This window comes from Cetorhinus maximus, chromosome 16 (assembly GCF_964194155.1).
Source record: "Cetorhinus maximus chromosome 16, sCetMax3.hap1.1, whole genome shotgun sequence".
In the NCBI taxonomy this organism is placed as follows: Eukaryota; Metazoa; Chordata; class Chondrichthyes; order Lamniformes; family Cetorhinidae; genus Cetorhinus; species Cetorhinus maximus.
In genome coordinates this window covers 74,235,774-74,254,061 of record NC_135894.1, presented here as the reverse complement: position 1 = coordinate 74,254,061, position 18,288 = coordinate 74,235,774, and the positions used below count along the sequence as shown (strand labels likewise).

Sequence of the window (18,288 nt, the reverse complement as noted above, 5' to 3'; positions counted from 1 at the left end):
AGGTTTTTATTTCATTTGTATTTGATGTTGGATGAGGTTTCCATTGGCCTTTTCGCCTGCCTGCCAACCGTTACGTTGAATGGGCAGTGAAAAATTAACGACAATTGATAACTTAATGGCCTTAATAGGCCTTTTAATTGTTGGCGGGCGTGCTGCTGGCTCTAGCACGCGTCCACCGACCAAACTGTCGTGGGACTGCGCGTTGACATCGGCACACTCGGCCGACGTCATCGTACGTCATTTCACACTTGGTCGGGTCGGGCGCGCGCCCACCCACCGAGCTAAAAATTCTGGCCAAAGTTTTGTATCCATATTAGAAACTGTTTCAAATTGATATCATAAGTGGTTGTGGCAAGAGGGCTTGATTGAGATTTAATTAGTCCATGTGTTGCAGATCATACTGGTGTTCATGAAATGTTACGTCTTCTTGTTTTTGTCTTTTTATGCTAGACATGAAGCTTATTAAAAAAAAATCAGTCCCTTCTTTCACACAGACCATATTGGCAGACGATAGGAGAAATGTAAATCACTCTGCAGGATTAATGAATCTTCTTTTGAGATTGGGCACCATGCTAAGTTAGTGTCAAGAGAATTCAGGATTCCATCTATTCTGTACTAACCTATGCCAGGAATACTTAATGTTGTCAGTGTAGAATTATTTCTATTCTGTCATTCTACATTTTTAAGGGGGAAAAGGAGCACAAAAAAATTGAAAAAGGAGATACCTGTTGCTCGATTTTCCGGGTCAAAGTTGATGCCTCCAAGTGTAAGACTTGTTGAATGTTCTTAAGGAAAACACAATTAAATTAATTCTTTTTTTGTCCATTCATAATTTGAGCTCCAACACATTTCTCAGTTCTGAAGCTTATTCATTACAATTGACATATTTTACCATTCATAAACTGAAGAGTCTCTGGATTAAAAGTCAGCGATGCATTTCCGATAAGATTTTCCTTATGCAAGGCCTCAACTACGAGATTCCTGAAATCGATTATCGTGTATGCAGCTGTAAGCTGATTTTCCATTTCAAAGGAAAGGTCATCTTCTACTTTATTGGAGTTCACATCGATGAAATTAATTGTTTCGTTTGGTAATGCTTGAGAATTCCCATCAAATGTCACAGTGTAGTGAACTGCCACATTATTACTGCTGCACAGGAAATAAGATGTGTTAACAGAACATAAAACCACTGCAATCAGTGGTTAACAAGATTTGGATACTGATGGAGAAAAATATTTTCTAAGTTGCCCTGAGTTAATGCAGATCTCAAAGCTAAAGTTTTAAATGTAGTTTGGAAATTAGTGTTAATTCAGTAAGTCCGGAAGCAAAGCAGCTGATTTTTCTGAACTTTACACAACCTCATGGTTGCTGACATTCAAACCCGTACACAATATTCAGAGGTTTAACAGGGCTGAGAGGAGTGTGTGAAATTGGCACAATACATCTGCCCCATGGGCATGGCAAGGTGCTGACATTAAAGCCATGAAGAAAAATGTTCTTCACTCACTTGCCTTGCTTGTGCTAAAGAATGACAGGTTGGGATGAAGGTCCACACAACAAAAACCCCACAAGACCGAACAAAAATAAAGAAAGATTGGGCCGCCATTAAAAATAACCTCAAAGAAATGAAATTACAGATTAAAGAACTACTTACCCCTAGCTATTTTGGGCTATCATCTAAGTAGGCAATTTTTCTGAACAGTCACGTTTCTGATTCCAGAAGCTTTTTGAAGACCACTCAAATTTTTGGAACATTCAGATGACTCTAGTTACTTATTATAAAAGCATTAATGTAAATGTAACCCTATACAGTAAAGTTCCCTTTTTGGAAAGAATCCTATCTACAATTTTGGTTGGAATATTAGAACATACCAAGCCCTAGTCGCCGGAGGCATGACACTGTCAACTACACTAGGCAGCAAATCCTAGTGTGAGAATTTAACTAATAACAATTGCAGTTGCAAGAGATAACAGGAATAAAAGCGAATGTATAGCCTAATGTTTGGTAACCCACATGTTTAGAAACATAGGAAATCAATAATTATTTTTTGAACATATAAAAAAGTACCAGAATCTTTTAATTCCACTCATAATACATTTTCACTATAGGATAAACCATGTGTATATTTATTATAAGCCTTGATAAAGTGAAGTCTTAAAATGGTTCTGTTTAGATTATATTACCTGTCTGGATTTGGATGTTCCCTGAAATAGAAAGCAAGAGGATTTATATTCGATTTCAATATATTGAAATGTATAAAAGCAGAAAACCAGATATAATTTACCCATATTGTTTTAAAGTTGAAAGCATATTTTCATTTTGGTGTGGATGGGAGGGGAGGTAGCATACTTTCACTTGTTTGCTTCCCAGATAATAAGTACATATATATTATAAAATTAAACAAACATGAAATTGGCCCATTATAAGACTCTGAAATGCTACGTTCTCTGCTGTAATGACCCGTAGTTTGCTATCAGGGCAAAGCACTGGTGTTCTCAGCTGGCCTCAAAGAAAGCCTTGCTGAGAGATCTAGAGATCTCTGTGGTGAGAACATCAACTCTCTTGACATACAATGAATTGCAGCATTCTTTAATGGAGATTCCCATCATTGAGCTACATTGACGTCGTCAAGCTGTCCAGGCAACCAATGACATTAAAGAATTCTCACAGGCAGCCAACCAGGAAATGAAAAGTACTAAAATCAAATCACTTTTCAAAAAAATTTACAGAGAGATAAGTAATGATTGGGACATATACAAGGGGCTGAAGGTAGAAGCTGAAATGTTCTGGGGGAAAAAAAAATTTTTTTTAAAGTATTCAAAAGCCTTAGTTTAAAAGAATTGAGTAATGAATCATTATGGAGACATTTAACAACACCCTGCAATTATAAAATTATTTTTTCAGCTCAAATCTGTTGTTCAGCAATAATTATTACTCAGATCAAGGTTGAAAACCCAGTTACACCTGATTGAACAAGGTGTAACCTTTTATGGGGTTTATAGCAGAAAAGGGGAATTCTCACCACATCAATCATTTCAATGATTCTTAGCTCTGGGGGCAAGGGTTGTGATATTCACAGTGCAGCCAGTGTCAGAGCACTGGGTGACATTCTTCAGCTACAGGATTTAGCGCATGGACAGATTAACATGCAAATCCTGAAATAGCGGTCATTTCCAGTAATGACTGCGAACGCTGACAGTTCACTGCTCAACACCTCCCCAACCCCCAACCAAGACTTTCCCACCACCCCACCTCCACAAAATCCGGCCAGAACGTTTATCCATCTAGCTCCATCACTTACAAAAAGAATCCCAATTAAACACCCCTTCTAAAACATGCTTATTTGTAGGTGTTAGAAAATTAGCATTACAGGGCATCTAATATACAACAAATTAAATTATAAGTGTTAAACTCCCAAACCTGAACTCCAAGATATTAATTGTCTGATATCCTGGAAGTTTTCCAAAGACATTCTCCATCTGAAATTAGGTTAAAAAATGGAAACAATCATAACTTTAGAATATTAATCATTAAGTTATGAAAAGAACAATTTAAAAGTTAAAGCGAATAATTACTTCATAACCGTATTACAGCTGAAACAGACCAACGGCCTTAATCAGTGATAAATTTACTATAAATTGTTATTATTTTAAAGGTAAAGGTAAATATAGCACTTTGTATTTGAAGTACCTCCTTTTATTCTTAAAAACGCACTGAGAAGAATTTTCTTTGACTGTCTCAGTAAGGCATATAGTTAAGGAAAATTAGCATTAGGTTAGCATTAGGCTTCTGCAGAAACCTGTCTTTGTATGCAGCTGCACATAGACCACGGGCTGGATTTCATGTTTTTCATTGGGGTGGGGGAGGCAAAATGGAAGTTTAGTGGCCCACTCGCTCCCGCCCCCGCAGCACGTTCAATCGAGTGTCGGATAGCCATAGTCATCATCGTCATCCCGTGGGAAGGCGGCCAATTAGAGGTGCAAGGGCGGGGCTCTGCGCCCAATCAGGAGTCTGGGCCGCGGGAAGGCGGCCAATTAGAGGTGCAAGGTCGGGGCTCTGCGCCCAATCAGGAGTCTATTCAGGGCTGCGGCATCATGCATCAGAGAGGTTAGGCCGCAAACAGGAAGTGGGTCACGGCTACAAATATAAAGGCCTGCTGCTCTCTGAATCTGACTTCATTTTTTGTTGAAAGCTCAAAAAGGCTAAAAAGAAGAGTTTATAAAAAAACATATAGATGCTGTCACCTTCACCAGCAGAACCTGCTGCTACATTCAGCCGTGGCCCCTGTGGCAGGCCTTTTGTTCCGCCCTTGTGCTGCCCGGCTGCTGTAAAACACTCCCAAACGTTTTCACAGCCGATGACTAGAAAATGCAGCGGGCAACCAAAAATTGTAGGCAATTAGGTCTTTAACAAGCTCAATAGCTTGTTAACGAGTAATTTCAAAATGGCGGGCGGGCTGCCGATTTCCACACCCTCTTGCCTTCCGTAATTTCAGAGATTGGTGTGAGCTCGTCGTATTGTTGACCCAACGTTCTCATTGCCCATTTTACATTCACGCAGCAGGGCGGCATGCCCAATCTGTGCCTGTAAAAGCCAGCCCTATTTCTATGCAAACACCACGGCCGGAATTTTCCACTCACGTTGCCGGTGGGCGTCATGGCAGGCAGGGCAGGAGAACTTGGCGGGAGGGGCAGAAATCGGTTTCACGCTAGCCGTGAAATCACAGTGGGGTCATCCAATGATGTCTGCCATGGCGGATCGCCAATCCTGCTGGAGGCCAGCATGGAAACGATTTGCATCCCGCTAATGGGATGCAAAGTAAGGCCCGACTGGAATCATCCCCTCATGCCCGGTTTACCATCTGCGTGAAAACATGCCAGCCCAGAACATCTCTGGATAAGCGTGACATGCAAAAATTGGGACATACTGTTAGGGCCTTGATCAGATTGCGGACATCTGAGGAGAAGAAGATGCTGGAGCCCTACAGCTACCAGACCCTGGAGGCACACGTCCTTCGCATGCTGGGTGGATTCTCATGCACATTTCTCCGCAGCAAAGCAGCTCAGGGAAGGTGGGAAGTCTCCAAGAGGTGGCATTGCTGACTTTGCTGAGGCTTCAGAACTTCACGGACTTTGCCCTGGGCTCACACCATCTTCCATGGTCTCCATTCTTGCTTCGGGCCTGCTTCGGAACTTTAGAGACTTTGCCATGGGCTAGTATGGATGATCGGCGAAGGGTGGGATCAGGAAGGTCTAGAAGGTGAGTGGGAGAGGAATGTGTACCGGGGGCGGGGGGGTATATGGCGGTGGGGTATGAGGTTCCAAAGAAGGTGTCGGGGGGGGCGGTGAGTTTGGGGAGGGGAAAAGGTATCAGGGTGTGAGATTGGGAGGGGGAGGGAGGATGATCTGGGGGAGCGGGGGATATGAGGGAATAGAGAGTATGGGGGAGGAGGGTGTAATGGGGAAGAATGCTGCAAGTGGGGAGGTAGGTGTAAGGTGGGAGGAAGGTGTAAGGGAGGGAGTTTGATGGGGGGATGGTGTCCTGGGGAAGGAGGGAGTTCAGAGGAAGAAAGGTGTCCAGAAGGAGGGGGGATTCAGAGGGTGGGGGGGGGGCGGTGTCTAGGGGGATGAGGAACTTCAGATGGGGGAAAGTGTCTGGTGGAGTAAGGACTTTGGAGGGGGAAGGTGTCCGGGGGAGGAGGGAGTTCTGAAGCAGAGGGAGTACGTGGGGAGGAAGGAGTAAGGGGGGAGGGATGACTAAGGGGGGTAAAATGTCCAGGCGAACGTGCAAGGGTGGGGTCTGTGGAGTCAATGACTGCTTCCTGGGGAGTGAACTGAGGGTGGGCATGGTTGGAGGGAATAGTGAGTGTGAGAGGCGGCAGAGGGAGCCAGTAAGGTTCCCTCTGGAGAGGGTGAGGGTGCGTCGGTAGCAGCAGAAGAGGCGGCGAGGGTGGGTGGTGGGGACTGGGAGGCAGACACAGACCCTGGGGGTGGGAAGGAGGAGGTTGGGGATGGGGGTGGGATTTTTAGGAAGGTAAGGAACATGCACGTACACCTGGACATTCGTAAAGGAGAAGGGTTCGGACTGTAGGGTGTTCCGACAGTGATGGGAGAAAGGACATGGGTGGCTGGGGGAGGGGAGCTTACAAAAAACTTGACTATGACCATGTATTTCAAATGGAAAGTGAGCGGTGCCTTGTATTGGACGGGCACAGGTGCTGTATGGGAGAGCAGTCAGTGGGTGGGCGGAGATGCAGGTCAGCTCAGATGGACAACTGAAAGAGAACCCAGCAGGCAGCACTGAAAATGCTCGGGACAGTGAGATGAGTGTGATGGATGAAGGCTCCGTGTGTGTGGGAGAGAGCTTGCACGAGGCTCCGAAAGGCCATGCCACACACACACTTCTCCCTCCTGGTCCAGCTGCGTGCAGCTGCGCTGCTAGTGGCAGGGGGAAGGGGGGATGCAGTGGGAGGACACACAAAGCCTGTAAATGAAGCTGAAAAACAACATTACACATTGTTCAATGAAAATTAATATATTTTCAGATTATAAAGTGACAAAACGTGGTTCACCCGTGTAACCACTTGTGATCAGAATTTCTTAACTTTTTTAGTTCTACCGCTTCTTCTATCTGCTGTTCTGATGCTCACAGCAGGCGTGGGAGACAGCCTGGGCAATGGTTGGCCCTGTAGCCCCTGATGACTTTGGCGTGTCTCCTCTGGAGAGCTGAGGCCACTTTCATTGTCCTCCTGTGGACCAGCTGCTTTCTCTCTGCAGTGACAGGGGACAAGGTTGAGGGGGTCACAAGCAAAGGGGACTTGGGGGGAGCGGACAGCCTCTGAGATTTGCAAGTGGATGAACCAGGGGTGTCCAGCTGCCACTCCTCCTCTCTTCGGGTGCCCAAGGGCCTCGGTCTGACTCCTTGAGGGGAAGGAGCACCTGGAGGGATGTTGAGGTGCCCCTTTCCCCCTCACGTTGCCACTGCAGGAACTCACCCATGGCTACCATGATGGAGTGCAGGTGTGCGCACATCTCCTTCATCAGAGAGGAGGTGGATGCACTCCTCCGAGTCGGGTGCCACTTTGTTGAGGGCTTCCAACAGCTCTGCATGATGTTCCCTGCCTTCTGCTGACTCTCCAGGATGAGTTGGAAGGCCTAATCTAGAGGCTCATGATCTGACTCAGACCTCACAGATGCCTCTTCCCCAGCAGTGCTCCAAGTGTCGGGGAGCTCGGCTGAACCTTCCTTCTCCTGCTGCGGACACATGTCCGTGTGGTGACCATCAGATTGTGATGCCTGACCCTGCTCTAGATCTAGGTCCCACCAAGGTGTGTGTCTCTGCGCTAGTGGAAGGTGTGAGTAAGCACTGTGACAGGTCTTCCAGGCTGCTTATTTCCAGCTGTTCAATGGAGGAGGTGTCCTCTTCGCTGGAGTTGAGGACATGGATGGAGCTGATGGACTGGCTGGCTGAGGGTGTCAGTCCCTTTGCAGAGCTCTCTGTGAACCAAAGTAGAGATAATTAGTGCATGGCAGCACAGTGAAAAGCAGGAGAGAGAGAGAGCACTGTTGCGTTGAGAGAAGGATGATGTGGTGCAGGATCCTCGCCTGGGGATTCGCTGCCAACCTCACCATCGCTGCAGGAAGGTCCACGTCCTCACCAGTCAGTGCGATGGCACGGTCCTCAGAGTGAGTGAGGGGCCTAATGTGGGTCATTCCAACCCCGATCTGGGACCTTTCCCTGTTGTTGTGAGTCAGCTTCTGCTGCATGAAAACAGATGGAGGGAGTGTGAGCAGGTCACATGGCACTGCATGGAATGTTTGTGTGGTGAGCAGAACCATGGATGGGATGAGGACTCGAGCTCAATAGGGTATGAGCCTGATGGAGCTGTGAGGGTGTGCGTGAGACCTAGTGGTGTTGTCCCTTGAGGTGTGAGATTCCTGTGGATGTGTGATGGGTTTGTGGGTGTGTGAGTTGAGAATGATGAGGTGGTTGACTTACCTGGCGGAACAGATGAGAGCATTCAACCTCTTCCTGCACTGGATGGCTGACCTCCTCTGTGCTCTGGTGGCACTGACCATCACTGCCACCACCTCCCAGGCTGTACTGGTGACTCTGGTAGACCGCCTGCGGCCAGACCAGGGGTAGAGGAGTTCTTGGCGACCTTACACTGCATCCAGCAGGTGTCCCCAGAGAGAGAACTGCCGTCACCTTTGCTTTCGGGGCCATCTGTGGCCTGGAGCAGTCTTGGTCTGTAGACATGAAGTAGGCTGCGCTCTGGTGCGCTTTAAATATGGCGCCTGGAATAAGAAACGCTGAGGACATGGCATGGCAGGAAAATCTGAGCTCGTCCACCAGCAATCTGGAGTGTTTCTCGTGAATGCATTCTTAATGGGACGCACCAGGCAAGGGATGATACGGTGCGAGAATCCACAATTGCAGTCGGTGGGTTAAACGTCATTTTTCATGCCCGCTACTACACTTAGTGCAACTCTGGGATTATTCTGCCCTGTGTCACCATGTGCTGAGGTTGTATCTGTCCCTGGTGTTGTAAAGGATAGGTCTGCCCACATTGCCACCAAATGTTCCATTCAGTCAAATCGTGCTATACCAACTGTCCCTTGTAGAAATGTTTGTGCAGAAAAATACCTTTGATCAAAAGTCAGGCTGCGGTCTGCACGTAATGTCCTCAAGGCCCTGTGGAAAAAGGAGATGGTGGATCCTGTCAGGTGGTTCCCTGAACAGACTGTCAAAGTCACTTGGCAGAATGTCTCATCATCAGAACTTCCCAGAAAGCCCCAGTCTCCTTCTGGAATGTGCATTTGCAAGGAACGTCTGATCTTTGCCTCAGTTCGCCCCAGGTAGCTCAGTAACACAGAGCTACAGACTTTTCCCAGGGCAGACACTGAAGCAAACATCACGTGTCACCGGAAGGCCATCAAACTGGTGAAAGATCCTCTTTGGTCTGCCTCATTGTATTATTCATCCAGCGCAAAGACCTATTGGTGATTGAGTGTTGCAGACTGTTACATTCCAAGGTTCAGGACTATGCTGAGGTATGTACTGAAGCTTAGGGCAGCTGCCGCAAAGGCTTATTGGAGAACAGCCACCATTTAGGGCTCTTTTGCTGTTGTGCACTGAGAGCCTGGAACCCTTTGGGTTGTATATATCGGAAGTGTTTAATGTAATGTAAATGTAGATGCAATCTGCATTGAGGCACCCGAGAGTGTCATGTACTGTACTTAACCAAATGGACTTATATTTCACTAGAAGCTGCGGCATTTGAATTATATCGTAATGTATCTTTACAAGAGTCATGAATAAAGTATATTTTTTGAAAAAAAAAACCTGCTGCAGAATTCAGGCCTCTGGTAACAAACACTATAAAGTAAATTTTAGTCTGTGGCTGGATAATTGAAACTGAATATGTTTTTTAAAGAAGTTATTTATAATACCATCAGCACAGATTTAATTACTGTACGAGAATGAGGCCAACTGTGTAAAAGCACAGATTTGTCATTTGTGCCATTATTCCAGAATCCTATGTACGCCAGCCTGGCTCCACATCAGATTTAAAGCATTCACACCACTGTTACATTACACATGTCACTATTTACTGTCAGCAATTACAAATCTTATTGTGGTAACAGGGAGCTGCTGTTATATTTATACCAGCACAGCGCTGGTGCTAACAGTACAATATAGTAACAGATAAAGGCTAACAGCGTCAACCGAGGATGAAATCTGATGAAGCCACATTCCAGTTAAAATCAAATTTGTAAAAGGTTTCTTAAAATTACATTTTTAAAGTATATGCATTTATATGACGGGACCTTTAGTTTTAACTGCCACTGGTAACTGTTCAATCCCATCTCCTCAGAGTAGACCCAGTGACTCCATCTCACACACATGTACACATATGCACACAGACACAGACACAACACATACACACTGACATACCCACATCCCCATGCAGAGCAAAGTTTAGAACGGTTCAAACAACTTGCTGTAAGCTTTTCAATGTTCACCTTACACCAGTTCCAATACTGCAGTAGCTAATATAAAGCTAACCACTGTGGGCTGAATCTTACCAGGCCTTTGGAGATAGGCTGAGAGGCAGGAAGGCTGCAAAATAGTGCAGGAAGGTGTCAGGGGTGCCCAATGTCCTCCCACCACCATGCCATTTTGCCAGCGGCAGGAAAGTTGGCAGACGGGCGGCCACTGGGAGCCCAACTGAGCTACTGAGGTGACCAATGAAGGTTCACTTCCCGCCTCCATGGGCATTTGGCCATGTGGGGCCTTCTGCCGCATGGTAAACCCTGGCGGCCTCCCAGCGGGCTCCAGGGTGAGCCCTCCTTTCTGGGTGCTCCATCGCCCACAGAGGGTCCCCGGGGTGGCAACAGCTGCCCCCGCGGCAATGGTGGCGCTTGCCCTCAGTGACCCGTACCCAGCTAACCAAGGCCTGCCTGGCTTGACCCCAGCACTCCCAGACCCCACTTACCTGACTTTTGAGGGCGCACAGCCATCGATGCCCCTTCATCCTGCAGGTGTAGCCCCAGCAATGGCTACCACTAGCTACCCTCTCTTTGGGCTGGCAACTCTTAGGGGCAGGCTGCCATCCTCTGGCAGCCACTTAATTGGCTACTGCTGGCAAAATGCGGCTTGGGTCCTGCCACTCTCCAAAGTGGGGCCAACTCTCTCCTGCCAATTTTGGCCCCAGCAGCAGGACCCCTGCCGCCTCCGAAAATTCTAGCTTGTGTTCCTAAATTTGATTCTGTCGTTTTCAAACCATTTTTAATAAATACTAAATAGGGAATATACTTATCCAATCATTTTACACCCTGCATTGTTTCAAATGTTTATCTGTGCCAAAGGTCAAGCTAATTAGTTTGCAATCTGGATAAAGAAAACACAGCTGATTAAATTTCTCTTTCCTGAGCAGGCACTCTAGTCACAAATATATTTATGTTGGCTGACAGCTGAAATGGAAAAAAAAGGAGTTGAAAGCAGTCATATGAGTCAACACTCAGCAAGTTTACTGTACTGTTCCATATTCTGTGAAGCCTACTCAGGGTAAACAATATTCTTCATTGCTAATAAATCTCCTTAGTCTTTGAATAGTCAGATAAAAGATCAATCCTTCCACTGTGTCCTTAACTAATCCATCTAAAATTAGAAATCAACGTAACTGAAAGAATTAGCAATGAACCGGAGTGATCAGAGGAAGGAAGGCTGTCCAAGTGTCAAAGCGGTTATAAATGGTTGGTTTGCCTCTCTAAATAAAATTCAAAATCGAAGGGCGCTGGGTCCAATTTGTATGAAGTGAGGTCTGAAGATCAAAAATGTGCTGATTCCCATTCAGCGAAAGAAATTACGAAACAGGTTCACCATTGTTTTGATATAATTTACATTGATAAATGTGTTTGAGGTAATATGCAATCCTTGAGACCTCTATTTAGGGAGCATCCTACAATAACAACAGTTTGCATTTATTGTAGCTAAATGTAGAGCTAAACATTCCAAGGCGTTCATCAAGAATGAAACCAATAAAAACATTTTGACACCAAGCTTCCAGAAGGAACTATCAGGGGCAGGATTTTCATTTTGATGTGTGAGTAGGGACAGAGGGGAGTAGGTTAATTTTACAGTCAACCTCTGGGCCCACTGCACAGGATGTCTGGAGGCAGCCTCCCAGCAGACTGGAATGGAAGCACTCCAAGATGCCTTTAAGTTCCCTCCCCAACTGCATGGCCACAGCTAAGGCCAGACGCCCTTCCACAATGGTGTCCAGCAGCTGTGGTCATTTTTAATTCAAAATTTTGTAAAGCTGCTGTGAGGGCATCTCTCTCCTTTACCTGCAAAGGCAGGTGCAGTACCTTCAGGACTGAGGCCCTCCAGCTTCAAGAGCCTGCCTGCCGTCCTTAGACAGCAAGTGGCCAGCTGCTCCATGTTTGGCGACTGTTCCCAGCACAGTGCAGGGTCGGGACCTGCATTTGACCCCTGACCCAAAACACAAAATCCTGTCCCAGGACAGATACCCAAAAGCTTGATCAAAGAATTAGGTTTTCTAGCATGTCTTAAAGGAGGAGAGAGAGATAGAGAGGGGCAAGGGTTTAGGGGGGGAATTTCTGAGTTTAGGGCAAGGCAGCTGAAAGCACAGCCAGCAATCATGGAGCAACTAAATTATGGGATTCTCAAGAAGCCAGAATTAGAGGATTGCGGAGACTCTTCTTTAATTCATTCACAGAATGTGGACTTTGCTGGATGGGCCAGCATTTATTGCCCATCCCTAGTTGCCCTTGAGAAGGTGGTAGTGGGCTGTCTTCTTGAACCACTGCAGTCCATGTGGTGCAGGTACACCCACAGTGCTGACAGGGAGGTAGTTCCAGGATTTTGACCGCAAGGCTTGTAAGGCTGGAGGAAGTTACTGAGATTGGAAGGGTTGAGGCCATGGAGGAACTTGAAAGCAAGGGTCAGGATTTTAAAAGACATCATTGAATCAGAAGCCAATGTAGATCAGCAATCAAAGGGGTGATGGGTGAATGAGATTTGGAGCGAACTAAAATATGAGAGGCAGAGCACAACATTACAGAGAATGAAGATAGACAGCCTGCTAGGGGAGTATTGGGATAGTCAAGTCCAGAGGTAAAGAAAGAAAGAAAAACATGCATTTATATAGTGCCTTTCACAACCACCAGACAAGCCAAAGTGATTTACAACCAATTAAATGCTTTTGAAGTGTAGTCATTGTTGTACTTTAAGATATGTGGCCACCAATTGTGCATATCAAGCTCCCACAAACAACAACGTTAAGATGGCCAGATAATACGTTTCTTGTGAAGTTCATTGAGGGATAAATATTGGCCAGGACATTGGAGATAACTCTCCTGTTCTTCTTCAAAATAGTGCCTTGGGATCTTTTACATCCACCTCAGAGGGCAGATGGGACTTGGTTTAACATCATATCCAAAAGACAGCACCTCCAACAGCACACCCTCTGAACTGCACTGGGGTGTCAGCCTTGATTTTTGTGCTCAAGTTCTAGAGTGGGACTTGAACCCACAAACTTCTGACTCAGAGGCAAGAATGCTACCAACTGAGCTACAGCTAACACATTAGCAAAGAAATGGATAAGGGTTTCAGGAGCAGATGAGCTCAGGCAGGGTCAGAGTCTGGCGATATTATCGATATAGAAGTAGTGAATTCTTAGTGATCGAGTGAATATGTGGGCAGAAGTTAATCTTGGGTCAAATACAACACCAAGGTTGCAAATGGTCTTGTTCAGCTTTAGAGAGTTGCCAGGGATGGAAATGGTGGCCAGTGAATGGCTTTTGTGGTGGGGACCAAAGACAATGACTTCAGTTTTCCCAATATTTAATTAGAGGAAGCTTCTGTTCATCTAATATTGAATGTCAAACAAACAGAGTGACAATGGAGGGTCCAGAGAGATAATGGTGAAATAGAGTTGAGTGCCATTAGTATAAATGTGGAACTTGATTTTGGATGGTAATGCCAAGAGGTAGTGTGTTTTTGAGAAGTAGAAGGGGACAAAGGATAGAGGTAATGATGCAGGAGTGGAAAGGGAAGCCCCTGCACTGACTCTCTGGTTATGATTTGGTAGATAAGAATGGAGCCATGCAAGGACAGTTCCATTCAGCTGGACAACAGAGGAGAGGCTTCAGAAAAGGGGGCTGTGGTCAATTGTGTCAAAAGCTGCATTTGCATCAAGGAGGATGAGGAGGAATATTTTACCACAGAGGTAGTTACAAAAAATGTCATTTTTGACTTTGATGAGAGCCATTTCAATCCTGTGGTGAGGCCAGGAGCTTGATTGGAGGGATTCAAACATGGAATTATGGGAAAGATGAGCATGAATTTGGGAGACAACAAGATGCTTAAGTTCTTAGGATAGGAAAGGAAGGTAGGAGATGGAGAAGTAGTTTGCAAGGAGAGAAGGGTCAAGGGTGCATTTTTTGAGGAGAGGATTGGTGATAGCAAATTTGAAGTGGGAGGGAGTTGGGAAACAGTATCTGAGATGAGGGAACTGTTAATAATGTCAGCTAACATGGGGTCCAGGAAGGGTAAGTTGAGAAAGATCAAGGGAGCAGGAGATGAGCCCAATGGGCAAGGTGAGCTTGGATAGAGCAAGGCAAGGATAGAAACGAGAGAAAGATATAAGTTCAGGGCTAGGGTTTCAGGGAACATAAGGGGAACTAAATCAAACTTCCTTGTGGTGTTTCTCCTATGATTAAATATTCTCTACTATTCACCACTTTAATGTTTGCCATGAGTTATTACTGTCTAATAATATGTCCAAGATCGTCATAGTATGGCTGAATCTCTGCCTGTAATGTGGACCAAAAAATAGACAAGGGCTCCATTTGAATGTTATAGAAACATAGAAACATAGAAAATAGGAGCAGGAGTAAGCCATTCAGCCTTTCAAGCCTGCTCCGCCATTCATCATGATCATGATCCAACTCAATAGCCTGATCCCGCTTTCGCCCCATATCCTTTGATCCCTTTTGCCCCAAGAGCTATATCTAACTCCTTCCCGAAAACATACAATGTTTTGGCCTCAACTACTTTCTATGGTAGCGAATTCCATAGGCTCACCACTCTCTGGGTGAAAAAATTTCTCCTCATCTCAGTACTAATTGGTCTACCCCGTATCCTCAGACTGTGACCCCTGGTTCTGGACTCCCCCACCTTCAGGAACATCCTTTCTGCACCTACGCTGTCTAGTCCTGTTAGAATTTTAAAGGTTTTTATGAGATCCCCCCTCATTCTTCTGAACTCCAGCGAATATAACCCTAACCGACTCAATCTCTCCTCATATGTCAGTCCTGCCAACCCAGGAATCAGTCTGATAAACCTTTGCTGCACTCCATCTATAGCAAGAACATCCTTCCTCAGATAAGGAGACCAAAATTGCACACAATATTCTAGGTGTGGTCCCACCAAGGCCCTGTATAATTGCAGCAAGACATCCCTGCTCCTGTACTCAAGTCCTCTCGCTATGAAGGCCAACATACCATTTGCCTTCTTTACCACCTGCTGCACCTGCATGCTTACCTTCAGCATAATTATAATTAATATTAAATGAACTAAAATTAAGCACAAACAATTTTGAGTGTGTACCACTTCAACTATGATGTACTTTCATCACAGTAATATAGCATTCAGCTCTAGGTTCGTTCCTGCAATCAATGAAGATTTAAAACAATATGATATTTTTGCTAACATAGCTTTTGTGCATGCAACTCAAATCTATTCTTTGGTTGTGGGAGTTGCTTTTTTGAACACCTTTGTTAGTTTATTTTTTTTGTGCCAATGGTTTTGGTGGTGGCATTTTTCAGTGCCATTTAAACAGACAGCAGAGTTTTCCAAATGGTAGTCCTTATGTGTGCATGTTATTTTAAGGATAAAAGAGAAAGTACAAAGGAGGGGTGCCAGCAAATGAAGTTGTGTAATATCAATCGAACTGAACCCACCATTACCTCCCAACTCACATCTATTGACAGAAGCACACTTACTTGGAATTGGCAGAGAACTTTGTCTCCATAGCCTGCACTTCACAAGACAGGCAGTGAAAAAATTGTGCTGTGTGTTGCAACTGACCTCCAGCCAAACTCTGCTCCAGACACAGGACTACCAGCGGCTGTCAAGATCACTGTTAGATGGGAGAGTCCAAATTGTTCCCACCAAGACAAAAGCACCTTGGTCAATGTTACCTCCAGCCATATTGTTGTTGATGGGTGGTACCTCATTGTGTCTTTTAATCTGCATGAGAGCAGCCCAATGGCACTAATGAGATCTGTATGGGCTGAACTAATGTGATCACTAAGTAAACAAATGTTCCATATTGGAGCCGAATAGCAGCAATCTAAGCATCATGGCTGGCTTCATGGAGCTCTGCCAGTGAAGGGTGCACTGCAGATGCCCATACACTTGGCAAATACTCTTTGCTAATACTACTGACCTAACTGCACACAGTGAAATGTGAAGTGCTCAGCACTGGCTTTCTACTCTTCCAGAAACCACAAAACATTCTGGCTCAGAAACCATTTCTTTTAAAAGCAGAGCTTGAGAGGTTTACATCCCTGGGTGCTCCAACCAAGGATGGATGTAAACTGACTTTTCAGACAGTAGATTCCTGAGTCATTTCCTGTGCATTTCTTGGTGCCACTCCTCCACTTTACTAATTCCCTGGGGAAGATTATCTGAGCTGGTGCTTGTACTGTAGTGATACAAAACTTCTACAGCCAGACTGGAAAATGCACCTAACTATGTCCAGGAAATACCGACTGCAACTTTTGCTTCTTTGATGTAAACTTGTCCCTAAATTCTTCTTTATGTTAATTCTGAGCCAAAGGGGCTCAACTGCCATCAACAAATGGAACAAAACATATGTGGCAAAAATTGGATAAAATAGCTTAATTTAGTGTGGATCCATAAAGATTTTCAGCTTGAAAGCACAGCTCACATCTAAACAGTTCACTTATTCCCAGTTACAAGGAATCCCACTTCTCATTTCATGTAAAGCCTATATTAAACATAAGAAAGAACGCAATAACTTCTAATTCAACAGGAACTTTTCTCACCAATGGAAGATATCTTTGAAATTTTTTCAGCAGTCACACTTATAAAAGCTAAACACAAAATAAAGAGAGCAAGTCTGACCTCTAGCTGTCCTAAGGATCTGTAAAGGAACCATTAGTTTAATTGAACCAGAGGAGCACAAGAGGCCCACGTGAAGTTAAACACAGCATTTGTGTACTAACTATAACATTCCTATTCTTTGAAAACACTTTTCCCCTGCATACCATGAGCAGTGTCATAGAAGATGACGCTGGTCATGGTAGGCAGGGGAAATGGCTTTAAACTAAACAAGAGGGGTGAGGGATCAAGCTTGGGTAGAGGTAGCAATTCAAGCCATGACAGGAGAGCAAAATAGTAATATGAGAAATAAGGGTCAGAGAATGGCAGGAAGGGACAGAGAAAAACCTAAGAATACATCAACAGTCAAGACTAGATGTTACAAAGATAACAAAAACACAAAACTGAAGGCTCTCTATCTGAATGCACGTAGCATTCATAACAAAGTAAATAAATTGATGGCCCACATTGAAGTAAATAAATATGATCTGATAGCAATTATGGAGACGTGGCTGCAGGACCACAAAGATTGGGTCCTTAATATTGAAGGGTACATGACATTCAAGAAGAATAGGAAGCTAGGTAAAGGTGGAGGGGTAACACTGTTAATCAAAAGAGGGCATTGGTGCAATAGATAGAGATGACCTTGGTTCAGGAGATCAGGATGTAGAATCGGTTAGGGTGGAGATGTATAATAGTAGCGGGAAAAAGTCATTAGTGGGAGTGATCTATAGGTCCCCTAACAGTAGCCACAGTGTAGGATGAAGTATTCGAGAGAAAATATTGTGTACTTGTGATAAAGGGATGGAAATAATCATGGGTGATTTTAATCTACACATAAACTGGAAAAATTAGATTGGCAGTAGTAGCCTGGATGAGGAGTTCTTAGAATGCTTATGAGATAGTTTCTTAGACCAAGCTGTTTTGGAACCTACCAGAGAGCAGGTTACATTAGACTTGGTATTGTGTAACGTGACAGGATTAATGGATGACCTGACAGTAAAGGCCCCCTAGGTGGCAGCGACCACAATATGATTGAATTTTACATCCAGTTTGAAAGGGAGAAGAGTGGGTCTAAGACTAGTATCTTAAATTTAAATAAGGACAACTATGTGGGGATGAAAGCTGACCTAGCTGAAGTGAACTGGGAAACTAGGCTAGAGGATAGATCAATAGAGAAGCAGTGGCAAACATTTAAGGGGATATTTCAGAGTATTCAGAGTAAATACATTCCTATTATAAAGAAAAATTGTAAGGGGAGGACCCATCATCCGTGGTTAACTAAAGAAGTTAAGGAAAGCATCAAACTTAAGGAAAAAGCACACAACTCCACATAAATGAGTAGCAGGACAGATGATTGGACAGAATATAAAGAATGGCAGAGAATGTCTAAAAGGTTAATCAGGAGAAGGAATTTAGAGTATGAGAGGAAGATAAGCTAGAAATGTAAAAACAGATAGCAAGAGTTTCTACAGGTATTTAAAAAGGAAAAGAGTAAGTAAAGTGAGTGTTGGCCCTCTAGAGGGTGACAGTGGGGAGTTAGTAGTAGACAATAAGGAAATGGCAGAAGAAATTAACAAGTATTTTACTTCTGTGTTCACTATAGAGGACACAAAAAACATTCCAGTAAT

General features: G+C 44.6%; 1 protein-coding gene across 1 annotated transcript in view; it reads right to left on the bottom strand.

The window, feature by feature from the left end:
• Positions 1–18,288, bottom strand: part of LOC144691888 (interphotoreceptor matrix proteoglycan 2-like) — an 84,485-nt gene that overhangs the window by 33,313 nt on the left and 32,884 nt on the right. Inside the window, exons 8-10 of the mRNA XM_078560463.1 lie at positions 3,422–3,480; positions 893–1,149; positions 726–785 (exon numbers count right to left, since the gene is read on the bottom strand). Coding sequence (XP_078416589.1) covers positions 726–785; positions 893–1,149; positions 3,422–3,480 — 376 coding nt within the window. The remainder of the gene's footprint in view (positions 1–725; positions 786–892; positions 1,150–3,421; positions 3,481–18,288) is intronic.